The sequence below is a fragment of the Coregonus clupeaformis genome, chromosome 9, assembly GCF_020615455.1.
Source record: "Coregonus clupeaformis isolate EN_2021a chromosome 9, ASM2061545v1, whole genome shotgun sequence".
Taxonomy (NCBI): Eukaryota; Metazoa; Chordata; class Actinopteri; order Salmoniformes; family Salmonidae; genus Coregonus; species Coregonus clupeaformis.
In genome coordinates this window covers 18874463-18886704 of record NC_059200.1, presented here as the reverse complement: position 1 = coordinate 18886704, position 12242 = coordinate 18874463, and the positions used below count along the sequence as shown (strand labels likewise).

At 41.7% G+C, this 12242-nt stretch overlaps 2 protein-coding genes across 3 annotated transcripts in view; one reads left to right on the top strand and one right to left on the bottom strand.

The window, feature by feature from the left end:
* Positions 1-440: 440 nt before the first annotated feature.
* LOC121574513 (sphingosine 1-phosphate receptor 3-like) lies at positions 441-2937 on the top strand. The gene is made up of 2 exons (XM_041887121.1): positions 441-1270; positions 2283-2937. Exons 1-2 carry the CDS (start codon positions 624-626, stop codon positions 2935-2937), a joined length of 1302 nt encoding a protein of 433 aa, XP_041743055.1. The 5' UTR covers positions 441-623.
* A 3386-nt stretch (positions 2938-6323) lies between these two features.
* The window catches only part of LOC121573424 (SHC-transforming protein 3), a 29835-nt gene continuing 23916 nt past the window's right edge, over positions 6324-12242 (bottom strand). For both annotated transcript variants that reach the window (XM_041885392.2, XM_041885393.2), the window contains 2 exons: positions 10053-10348; positions 6324-9703 (listed from right to left, as the gene is read on the bottom strand). In XM_041885392.2, the coding sequence (XP_041741326.1) occupies positions 9572-9703; positions 10053-10348 (428 nt within the window). In that variant the 3' untranslated portion in view covers positions 6324-9571. The remainder of the gene's footprint in view (positions 9704-10052; positions 10349-12242) is intronic.

Sequence of the window (12242 nt, the reverse complement as noted above, 5' to 3'; positions counted from 1 at the left end):
TAACTTTCGCGCGCCGCTGGAAAGGATCTCCGGAATAGGCTCCAGAGCATCTGACTGTGAGTCTTTTCTATTTTAATCTATAGCTGTACGGGATTAAATTCGTTGATTTAAAAAAAATAAGTTATTCTGTTGGCTATAGTCGCCAGTATAAACTATAGACACAAATAAAATAAAATGTGATTTTAAAGATTGTTGAAATGTTACATAATTCTGGTTGTATGTTATTGTGCTATTTGTGGTTAAACACATTAAGAACAAAGGGTGTGCTTGTCGAGAACCTTCCAGAGCCTTCGAATTGTCACTAAAATTTTAATTACAGCATACTTCAATCATAGACTAAATCAAATATTTTTCTAGGGCAATAACTCTGGATAATAAACGTCTCGATTCCGGATAGATGCTACCCAGATGCACTCATTCTTTTTTTGATCAAGAGAAAGAGGGATACAATACTAAAATGTTAATAATCCACTTTTGTTTTTAATTCAAGCTGGTCCATCACTTTCAACTCAGCTGTAAAAAGGTGGGGTATTCATCGATCTCACTCAAAACAGGACTTGAATACACCTCTTTACTCATCTCTGCTGGACATTTGAGGAATAACACCCTGAAAACCAGAGACGATGAACAAGCAGATATATCTCCACTACAACTACACAGGGAAGCTGGATAACCGTCAGAATGGAAAAATCACAGGTGGTGGCGTCACCTTGGATGCTAAAACCATCGTGTTCCTCATCATCTGTAGCTTCATAGTCCTGGAGAACCTGATTGTTCTAGTAGCAATATGGAAAAACCACAAGTTCCACAACCGCATGTACTTCTTCATAGCCAACCTGGCGTTGTGTGACCTTCTGGCTGGGGTAGCTTATATCGTCAACCTCCTCATGTCAGGGGAGAAGACCCTTCACCTGTCCCCAGTGTTGTGGTTTGTGAGGGAAGGGAGTATGTTTGTGGCCCTGGGGGCTTCCACATTCAGTCTCCTGGCTATAGCCATAGAGAGACATCTGACCATGATTAAAATGAGGCCCTACGACACCAATAAGAATTACAGGGTGTTCTTGCTCATAGGGACCTGCTGGCTCATAGCTATATCCCTGGGAGCGTTGCCCATCCTGGGGTGGAACTGCTTGGACAACCTCCCTGACTGCTCCACGGTCCTACCACTCTATACCAAGAAGTACGTGGCCTTCTGCATCATCATCTTCATGGCCTTACTGCTGGCCATGTCCATCCTGTACATACGCATCTACATGTTGGTGAGGACCAGGTATGTATTGATGCTATCTTATGGTGACCGATTGATCGATCAGCCTGTCTGTCTGTCTGTCTGTCTGTCTGTCTGTCTGTCTGTCTGTCTGTCTGTCTGTCTGTCTGTCTGTCTGTCTGTCTGTCTGTCTGTAAATGCATCTACATGTTGGTGAGGACTAGGTATGTATTGATGCTATTTTATGGTGGTCTATAATGATATAATGGAATGTTTATGGCACTTTTTCTGGCCCCTGACTTGGTTTTCTGTCTTCTGTCTTGTACACTAATGGCCGGTTTCCATCCATCCATCCATCCATGCATCCATGCATCCATGCATCCATCCATCCATCCATCCATCCATCCATCCATCCATCCATCCATCCATCCATCCATCCATCCATCCATCCATCCATCCATGCATCCATGCATGCATGCATCCATCCATGCACACATCCATGCATCCATCCATCCATGCACCCATCATGCATGCATGCATCCATCCATCCATCCATCCATCCATCCATCCATCCATCCATCCATCCATCCATCCATCCATCCATCCATCCATCCATGCATCCATCCATCCATCCATCCATCCATCCATGCACCCATCATGCATGCATCCATCCATCCATCCATCCATCCATCCATCCATCCATCCATCCATCCATCCATCCATCCATCCATCCATGCATCCATCCATCCATCCATCCATCCATCCATCCATCCATCCATCCATCCACCCATCCACGCATCCATCCATCCATCCATCCATCCATCCATCCATCCATCCATCCATCCATCCATCCATCCATCCACGCATCCACGCATCCACCCATCCATCCATCCATCCATCCATCCATCCATCCATCCATCCATCCATCCATCCATCCATCCATCCATCCATCCATCCATCCATCCATCCATCCATCCATCCATCCATCCATCCATCCATCCATCCATCCATCCATCCATCCATCCATCCTTCTATATATGGTTATATTTATCACTCTGTCGTTCTATCTATCCAGCAGTCGCAAGGTGACGAAACATTCTAACTCGGAGCACTCTATGACCCTCCTCCGTACCGTCATCATCGTGGTCGGCGTCTTCATCGCCTGCTGGATGCCCATCTTCGTCCTCCTCCTCATCGATGTGGCCTGCGAGCACCGCTGCTGCACCATCCTCTACAAGGCCGACTACTTCATAGCCTTGGCCGTGCTCAATTCTGCCATGAACCCCGTTATCTATACCCTGGCCAGCAGGGAGATGAGGAGAGCCTTCTTTAGCTTGGTCTGTGGCTGTCTGATGAAGGGGAAGGTCTCCAGCAGTGGTGAACCCAATAAGCCCAGTAACCTGGAGCACAGCAGGAGCGCAGCAGGAGCACAGCAGGAGCACAGCAGGAGCGCATCAGGAGCGCAACAGGAGCACAGCAGGAGCGCAGCAGGAGCGCAGCAGGAGCAGAGCAGGAGCGCAGCAGGAGCGCAGCAGGAGCAGAGCAGGAGCGCAGCAGGAGCGCAGCAGGAGCACAGCAGGAGCACAGCCTATAATAATCCTAACAACCACAGCAGGGCAGATGAGCAGCAGAAGGACAGGGACAGAGGTGTGAATATTATAGTGGCACAGACCTCGATAAAGTGTCCGACATCATCGTGTGCCAATGGGGCCATTGGAGAGGAGGGTTGAGGTTTTCTGCTGGGCCCTGAACCTCCATATCCTACTCGTTCTGGGCGAACACAAGAGACTACGAACACTTGAGACATTGTAGCCCTATACTGTGCATAGGATGGAGAGACATTGTAGGCCTATACTGTAACTATACTGAACAAAAATATAAACGCAACATGTAAAGTGTTGGTCCCATTTTCATGAGCTGAAATAAAAGCGCACAGAACTGTTCCATACGCACAAAAATATTATTTCTCTCAAATTTTGCGCACAAATTTGTTTACATCCCTGTTAGTGAGCATTTTTCCTTTGACAAGATAATCCACCCACCTGACTGGTGTGGCATATCAAGAAGCTGATTAAACAGCTTAATCATTACACAGGTGCACCTTGTGGTGGGGACAATTAAAGGCCACTCTAAAATGTGCAGTTTTGTCACACAACACAATGCCACAAAGGTCTCAAACTTTGAGGGTAGCGTGCAATTGGCATGCTGACTGCAGGAATGTCCACCAGAGCTGTTGCCAGACAATTGAATGTTCATTTCTCTACCATAAGAAGCCTCCAACGTCGTTATAGAGAATTTGGCAGTACGTCCAACTGGCCTCACAACTGCAGACCACGTGTAACCACTCCAGCCCAGGACCTCGACATCTGGCTTCTTCACCTGCGGGACCATCTGAGACCAGCCACCCGGACAGCTGATGAAACGGAGGAGTATTTCAGTCCGTAATAAAGCCATTTTGTGGGGAAAAACTCATTCTGATTGGCTGGACCTGGCTCCCCAGTGGGTGGGCCTATGCCCACCCAGACCCACCCATGGCTGCTCCCCTGCTCATGTGAAATCCATAGATTAGGGCCTAATTTATTTATGTAAATTGACTGATTTCCTGATATGAACTGTAACTCAGTCAAATTGTTGAAATTGTTACATGTTGCGTTTATATTTGTGTTTAGTATATTTAGCCAAATAATAATATAATGCCATTTAGCAGACGCTTTTATCCAAAGCGACTTACAGTCATGCGTGCATACATTTTTGTGTATGGGGGGGGGTCCCGGGGATCGAACCCACTACCCTGGCGTTACAAGCGATGTGCTCTACCAGCTGAGCTACAGAGGACCACAATTCATAACTTCATAACCACAAATAAGCACTTGGCTCTCCTTCTCTGTGAGGGTAGAGGGTCCAGAAACTGTGCGGCTGAGAAATAGGGCTAGATTAAATCAGATCGGCCCCTTTTCGGCTATGCACCTTTTAAAGGCAACGTTTCCGCATTCGCAGAGACTGCGTTCATGGTAAACGCTGCATGTGTCTGCTCAATCGGAAATGACCTTTAAATGTCAGTCGCGCTATAACGCAGATATTCTGTGGTCCGAATTGAATTTAGGCCATAATCTGTGCAGTGGAGTTATAGATTGCCACTATAATGCAGGCCCTGTAAAACAGACATGGTGGGCTGGGACGGTAAACATATGGGTATTTTACATGAAATGTAACTGTAACTCTTGAAAAAAGCTATTTATTATTTTTTAGTTCGTCATACTTTGACATATGTGTACAGTTTATCGTAAATACTGTTACTCTACATTATACAATGGTAGCATGTTATTTGTTTTATTGTGTAAACGATTGTATTTAACCAGATGATTTGCTCAACATTATGCTACTACCTGAACTGTAGCATCATTTAACTGTTAATATGTCTATGAGCTCAAGGAAGAGTCCAAAAGCAAACCGCTCAGATTTTTTTTTTTTAAACATGACTTAAAAAACGTAAGCCTATGCAACAGTAACCAATTAAAAACAGTTCTGTAGCAATGAGGTTTGTGCTGTAGGCTATAGGCCCAATACATTGTCACTGCATATTGGCTATGCTTGAATTGCCCTGCCAATGTTGTTCTTCTCAGACCATTTCGAAATTATATTTCAACATTTTAGGTTTATGATCACACTGGTAATAGATCATTTGTTATATTACTTGTGAGGCACAGCTGAGTGAGCATAGTCATTCGTTTTATTTTATTTTACTGGACTGACAGCCTGAATCTGATGGCCAGTCTGAGGGGAGGGAGGGAGCAGAAGTGAGGCTGCCTCTCACCCGACTCTCCATCCCTCTCTCCCTCCCTCCGCAGAGAAAAGGGGACACAGTCTTCCAGCTGATGGCGAAACTCAAGTAGCACTGCATTATTTCGGGCCTCATGCACCAATTCGGGTTCCTTAGAGGCGCAGCGGTCCAAGGCAGTGCATCTCAGTGCTAGAGGCGTCACTACAGACCCTGGTTCGATTCCAGGCTGTCTCACATTCCGGTGTGATTGGAAGTCCCATAGGGTGTTGCACAATTGGTCCGGGGTAGGCAGTCATTGTAAATAAGAATTTGTTCTTAACTGACTTGCCTAGTAAAATAAATACAAATATGTTGTTACTCCTATGGCCAGAGAAAGATAAATATTCCTTGATATTAAAAAAGACACAAGCTGCTAATAATAACAACTCAAGCTTATCGAAACACTTTGCTGTACTCATTCGTTGTAGCGTGAGAGGAAGTAGGGAGAATGTCTATTTTATGGCTTATAAAAGTGTTGACAGTGCTGAATAACAACTTAAACATAAAAACAGCAGCTCTTTGCTGTATTCATTGAGTCTCTCTCTAGTCGTGGTTTTTAAAGTTTTTAAATCTCACAGTATCAACTTTGCTGTGCGCCCGAGGCTTCTTTTTACAGCCTATGGCTCGAGGAAACTGTGCAGACACAGTGAGCTGAGCTATACGATTGGCCAGCAGTAGGCCTATAGGTGCACTTGATTTGCTCTCTGGGCCCTGCCGGGTAGGCGGAGTTCCACCTTCAGACACATTCATTGAATCCACCTTCAGATACAAAATGGGAACACTTTGCCTTCCCGGCACTAGGGCTGCGGAATCATGTGCACTTACCGCCAACAGTACTAAAAGAAAAAGAAAATAGCAACGCAAAGAATTATCATTGTTTTTTACAGAAATGTTTGGTGATTTTGACTAGGAATGCCTTGGAGACCGAATAGCCGATCGCGGTCGACCATTTGGTGACCACTGTACTAAAGAGACTTTCAGTTCATCTATTCAGCTGACAATTGCTCAAGACAAACATAAACCTATCTCAAATAAGACAAATATTTTACAGACATACAATACAGTACTGTAAATTAACACATTAAGTGGTTCAGTTGGAATGTAATTAATCGGAATACCGTATGTAGAAAACAGCATTTGATATTTCCCTGTTGAAAAAATAAAACAATCAATAGATGTTATCACTGATGTTATCACTACATAGGTTTGCTGTGCCTTGGGGCATGTGTATGTACAGCATGCTGCTTTAAGGGAGTCAGTGGAACTGCATGGAAAATAGTATGACTGATCGTCATATCAAAGAAGAACATTCACGGTTTTATTGCAAACAGTCATACAGAATGATGATAACTCATACAACCAAAGATACCATCTGTAAACGTTGTTTGGACTCATTTCTTTGTTTTTATTTATTTTTTTACTTGTTCCAAAAATGTGTTTTTGTGATCCTTCTGACAAAAAAACCCAGCATATTCAGAATTTGGAAACTAGAGCGAGAGAGAAAATTTTAAAAAAAAGGTTGAATCTCAAGCAGCAACACTCAAGCAGTAACACAACTCTTAGGATACGTCCCAATGGCATCCTATTTCCCATAGTGTAATACTTTTAAAAGTAGTGCTTTATATAGGCGTTAGGGTGCCATTGGGACGCACACTAATGAACGGCAGGGCATGCCCATGAAGAAGTTCCAGCTATTGCACTTTGAAGAAGAAAAAACACCATTGGTACAAATAAAAGGCACATTTTCATCAACAGAAATCTGGAAAAGCCATGTTCTAGCTTATCTCCCTACCTACTGTATATATGTGAATGTTGAGTTGACTCACAATTCTTTGTTGAGCTAACGTAACATTATTTATGCTCAAGCTATTACTGTAATGGTGTAAGATTGATTCATGTAAGATTATTTGATTATTTGTTTGAAAGTTTGAGTAAAATGCTTGGTTCTCCAGTCAGGATTTGTCCCTAAGAGTTTTGGGAATCTATTCTTGAATTTGGTCCTTTCCAAAAAGTCACTGTACAGATCTGCCAAACGAAATTAATTACTAGTCTATTTTGTCTGTTCATAAACTGCCACGAAAGAAGTGGGCTGTCTGTAAATGCACGGAATCTAGAGTAAAAGTACATGAAACTGCTTTAGGCTCTACAGTAACTGTCTCATTTTGTGATGGGGAGGTTATCAAATCATGTCATAACATTGCTATGATCCCCTTTACAAATCAGAGTAAGACTTATTTAAAAGACTGTTGTGAGAGTAGATTCATGTACACTTCCTCTTGCTGCAAAATACAGGTAGCCTGCAGTATCATAAATAACTGTCTTCTTGTCAATCAAATTGATTGGAAACACAGGTTCTGTTTTGGTTCAATCCTGTACACATCATTATCAAACACTGAAATGCATCAGTGTTCCGTTTGTGTCACAGGTTTTGTTAATGTTCATAGTATTCAGGTTCTGTACTTGAACGTGATGCTAGAACATCTGTTATTTTCAGCTTCTGTAACCATTTAGATAAATGTGGCTGTTTTACCTATGCAATTACTTTAAAAACTGTTCCAAATATGTATTGTAAGTTATTTAATGTATAGATTACAAGTGGTTGAATTTAAATAAGTTGTACCATACAACTCAAATATTCATTCTTCTTATTTTATTACAATGTAATTACAATAGTTATATAACAAATATTGAACATGCTATATAACATGATAAATATAATGAAATTATTCCTAGTTATGTAAATTCAGTTTAAATGCATAGGTAAAAGGCGAATTTAACTGTTCTATCTATAAGCTTTTCTGTAATTGATGACCATTCTGTGATGTCAATAGACCTATCGAAATCTATACATTGAGAAATGACAATTCATTTATAATCAGTATTGTTACACAAGAGAAAGTGATCTAATATTGTTATTATCTAAGTAAGGGTGCGCTAGGTGAAATAGAGAGGATTTTTCTAAATCTCCCTTCAGTACAGTGATTTATGTTAAAACACGTTGGTGAATTGTTCTCAATACAATTAACACAGATAATCTTTTAAACTTCTGATTGTGCTATACATTTGTGATAATAATGTCAAATAATACACTTTTAAAGTCTACGATAAAGCCATAAATGCTAGAAATGATGTGAAGAATATTCATTTGCATGATCAAAGCCCCAAACTAGTTGACTTACTACACACCCAGTTTAAAGAAGGATCCAGAAACCAATGAAGAAATAATATTTAGAAAAGCAATAAATAGTTTTTTGTTTTTTTTTACAGTGTGAGCATACACAAGTACCTCCCAAAGGGGTTCAAGGTCTATGAACAATGTCCACAGGAACAGTTAGATTTTTCAAGTCATGCGACTGCAGTGACACAAGAAGAGTACTTCATCATATAAAAAAATGTCAGTGGGTCAATCTCAATAGTAATAACTTGATTCCTCATGCCCTCCCTCCTTGTCTCCTTCTCAAAGCACATTGGAGCAGAAGATGTGAGGGTCCTCCCCTCGGATCTATATAGCCTCTTGAAACCAGACTGACCGCTGCGCTTACGTTTCGTGAAGTGAAACAGAATGTGACATTGTCACAAATCTCACATTTTTACATTTTAGTCATTTAGCAGATGGTCTTATCCAGAGAGACTTACAATTAGATCAGTCTGGTTTCATGAGGCTATCGGAAGGTTTTGTGAAGGAGGCAAGGAGAGAGGATGCGAGTAATCAAGGGAGTACAATTGAGATTCACCCAGTATCTTTAAAGCCATGTTGACAGCACTATGAGGGGTTAAAGGTCACGACCCCTGACCCCAACACACTGTGACTACTGTAAAGCAAAACACATTCACGTCTTTATTTCTTATAAAGCAGATTCATTATAGCCTGGTCACAGACCCATTTGTGCTGTCTTACCAACTCCTATGGTCTATGGTCATTGTCCACAGGTTTTGGCAAGACAGCACAAACAGGTCTGGGACCAGGAAAGATTCATTAGTAACCCCAAGTGAAGATGTCGTCGCGCTATAGCTGCGATAAAGGACAAATAATCCTAAAATAGTTTCAATATAAACAACAGCATTTTCAAATAGTTGTTTTCCTCTACCTAACTCGTACTTACCAATGACTGTGTAAATCTGGTTGTGCTTGATAGACAAAACTAAAATGTAGGGTTTTAATCTAAAATACTATTTTCTTTCCCCTCCTTGAGGTCAATTTGCACTTTGTCATCTAAACTACTAACAGTTGTTTTTTTAGTTTTTAAAACACCAAATCAACATATATGTCCCAAATGCACCTATATGTCTTCTCAAAAATATAGCATTTCAATCATCACAACAAAATAATAACAGTTCTATAAATCATTTTTTATCAGCAAACCTCTTCTTTCTCTTCCTCCTTTGCCACAGACCGCTTCCAACACGACTGTCATCATCGTTAAGTAACCTTTTTCAACAATAATATATTCTCGATTTTCATCTTCAAGTTTCAGGTTTTCAGGAGGGATTGGAGGTTTTTTGTTTCAGAACTCCATCTCCCATCAGGCTTAGCGAGTGGATCGTCACTGTTTCCTGTTGCCCACAGGCTGCTTCAGACACAGTTCACTTCCTGCAGAAACTATGGGCAAGCTGTTGTCACGGTGATGGCCTATCAGGTGACTGATGCTGTCAAATATGTGATCTTTTGTCCGCACCTTTTCAAAAGATACAGAGTTGTAAAAAAAAAGTGAGTGAGTGACATGGGGGATAATATGAATATTATTTACAGGTAAACATATTTCTCTCTCCAGCATACTGTTTCTCTCTCGCTCTCTTTGTCTCACAATTACTTACTCACTGAGCACACACTGGTTGAATCGACGTTGTTTCCACGTCATTTCAACAAAATTAGGTTGAACCAATGAGGAATACACGTTGAATTGACGTCTGTGCCCAGTGGGTATTCACTCAATCACTCACTCTTTCTCTTATTGGCTTTCTCATACTCAGTCTCTATCTCTCGCTCACACACAGACCTCCCCCCCTTTTCTCCTCCCTGCTCACCGTGCCCTCAGGATTCACCAGCAGTAGGTGTTTGGCCAGTCCGTTGTGCATGCCCGTCAGTACGTACGACCCAGGGTTGGTGGTGCTCTTCCTAACCAGGAAGTCTCCGTCGTCTAGCAGTAGTTTCTCTGCGTCTCGTCGGCTCATCTCTCCGTGGTACCATGCTTGGCCTTCCAGCTCCTCCTGGGCCTTGAAGGCAGCAGAGCGCACCAACAAGGGGCTGGTGTTATCCACAGATCCAGCCTTGTGCAGGGCAGGGACCCCTGACTGGGTCAGGATGGCATTCTCAAAAGGCTCTGTGGTGGTGGGATAAAGAACACATGTAAGCTTTGAGCACAATATTTACATTTTAGTCATTTAGCAGACGCTCTTATCCAGAGCGACTTACAGTTAGTGAGTGCATAAAAATTTGTCATATTGGCCCCCCGTGGGAATCGAACACACAACCCTGGCGTTGCAAGCGCCATGCTCTACCAACTGAGCTACAGGAGGCCTACTATATGGTGAAAATAGGCCTGTGCAGGTACAAAGGGAAGCATGGACAACGTAAGTTGTGTAATGTATGTTTTTTATTTATTTAACCTTTATTTAACTAGGCAAGTCAGTTAAGAACACATTTTTATTTACAATGACGGCCTACACCGGCCAAACCCAGACGACGCTGGGCCAATTGTGCGCCGCCCTATGGGACTCCAAATCACGGCCGGTTGTGATACAGCCTGGAATCGAACTAGGGGGTCTGTAGTGACACCTCGAGCACTGAAATGCAGTGCCTTAGACCGCTGCTCCACTCAAGAGCCCAATGTATGTTACACCATGGCATTGTTGAATACTAGTTTCTGATTGGCTTGAAGGGCATTCTAGAGTGTGCCTTATTTAAGTGATAATGCCAGAGAAGCCAGTGTTTTGGCTTTGAGGGCATTATCACTTTATACAACGGGTTACCAACATATTCAAATAATGATCAACATATTTTCATTAAAAACTTTATTTTTATGAATTTATTCATACTATTTCATCCTTCCACAAGATATAGTCCCGACACAAATATAGGGTTGCTACCCAAGCCGGCTGGTCGTTCGTTCTATCGGTTCGGTTGCTAGAGACACGACCCAGTTGTTAAGTCTTTTTGTTCTGTATCTATGTCATTTGTTCTAAATGTTCCATTGCCAAACTGGCTGGCATCATTCTTATCCCTTGCTTGCTAGCTAGACAACTACGGCTAACTTACAGTCAGTCAAAAAGTGCAGCCAGAATAACAGCAAAGTAGCTGCATTTGCATTTGTTTAAGTTGTTTTCTAGTGACATTTATTTGGATACATCCATAACAATGAGCTAATGAGGCGCGATTAGCTCACTCGTCAGGACACTGTTGTTCAGAGGAGCTAGCCAACAACACAGCTAACACAAACACTTCAAACTGAAGGTGGAAAGATTCAAACTAGCTGCACTTCGTTTCGTTTGACCTTTTTTCAATTTACATTTCTTTGTATATGTCCATAGAAATTATGCCAGCTGATTCATGATTTCAACTGGCTGAGAAACGCTGCCTGCCTGTCCTGTCCCGACTCCCGACACGTTCATTACTATGGGACAGCTGGAGATCGAATTTGAATATTGAAACAATTTAGCAAATGTCAGCAAGGTTTATACAATTCTCCGCTGTTGAAAACTAAATGTTAGTCTAAAATAAATGTGAGATAATGTCTAGATGCTTTTTATAGTGGAGATCAAGTTTATAAATTGCTTGGCTGGGCTGATGAGACAGTGGATTGCACAGTCAGATGGAACAGAGTAAATAGCCATTTTAACATCATATATTTAGCCGGTGGTAACTTGTGGAATAGACACCAGCTGGAATGCGGTTTTAACCAATCAGCATTCAGAATTAGACCCACCTGTTGTATAATTCCCTATAATGCACAATATAATTCAATGGCTATGAAGTTCATTCTTACATGTTCTATGTTTGAGCTGCTTTTGAAAGCAAAAGTTGAATTCAAAATGTTATTGGCATTGTTGAATTTGATTTTCATAATAGCAAGCTAGGACTGATGGTTTGGTTAGCTAAACTAGCAAGTCTGTTTGTTTGGTTACTACTGTAGCTATCTATAATAATAATAATAATTTATAAAATGTCTATAGCGCTTTTCATAACAATCTCAAAGCGCTTCAAAAGCAAAAAAACAA

Excerpts from the sequence above, each read along its gene's own strand:
- LOC121574513 (XM_041887121.1), top strand. The coding sequence starts at position 624 with ATGAACAAGCAGATATATCTCCACTACAACTACACAGGGAAGCTGGAT. Across the intron at positions 1,271-2,282 it reads TACATGTTGGTGAGGACCAG|CAGTCGCAAGGTGACGAAAC; the intron begins GTATGTATTGAT and ends CTATCTATCCAG.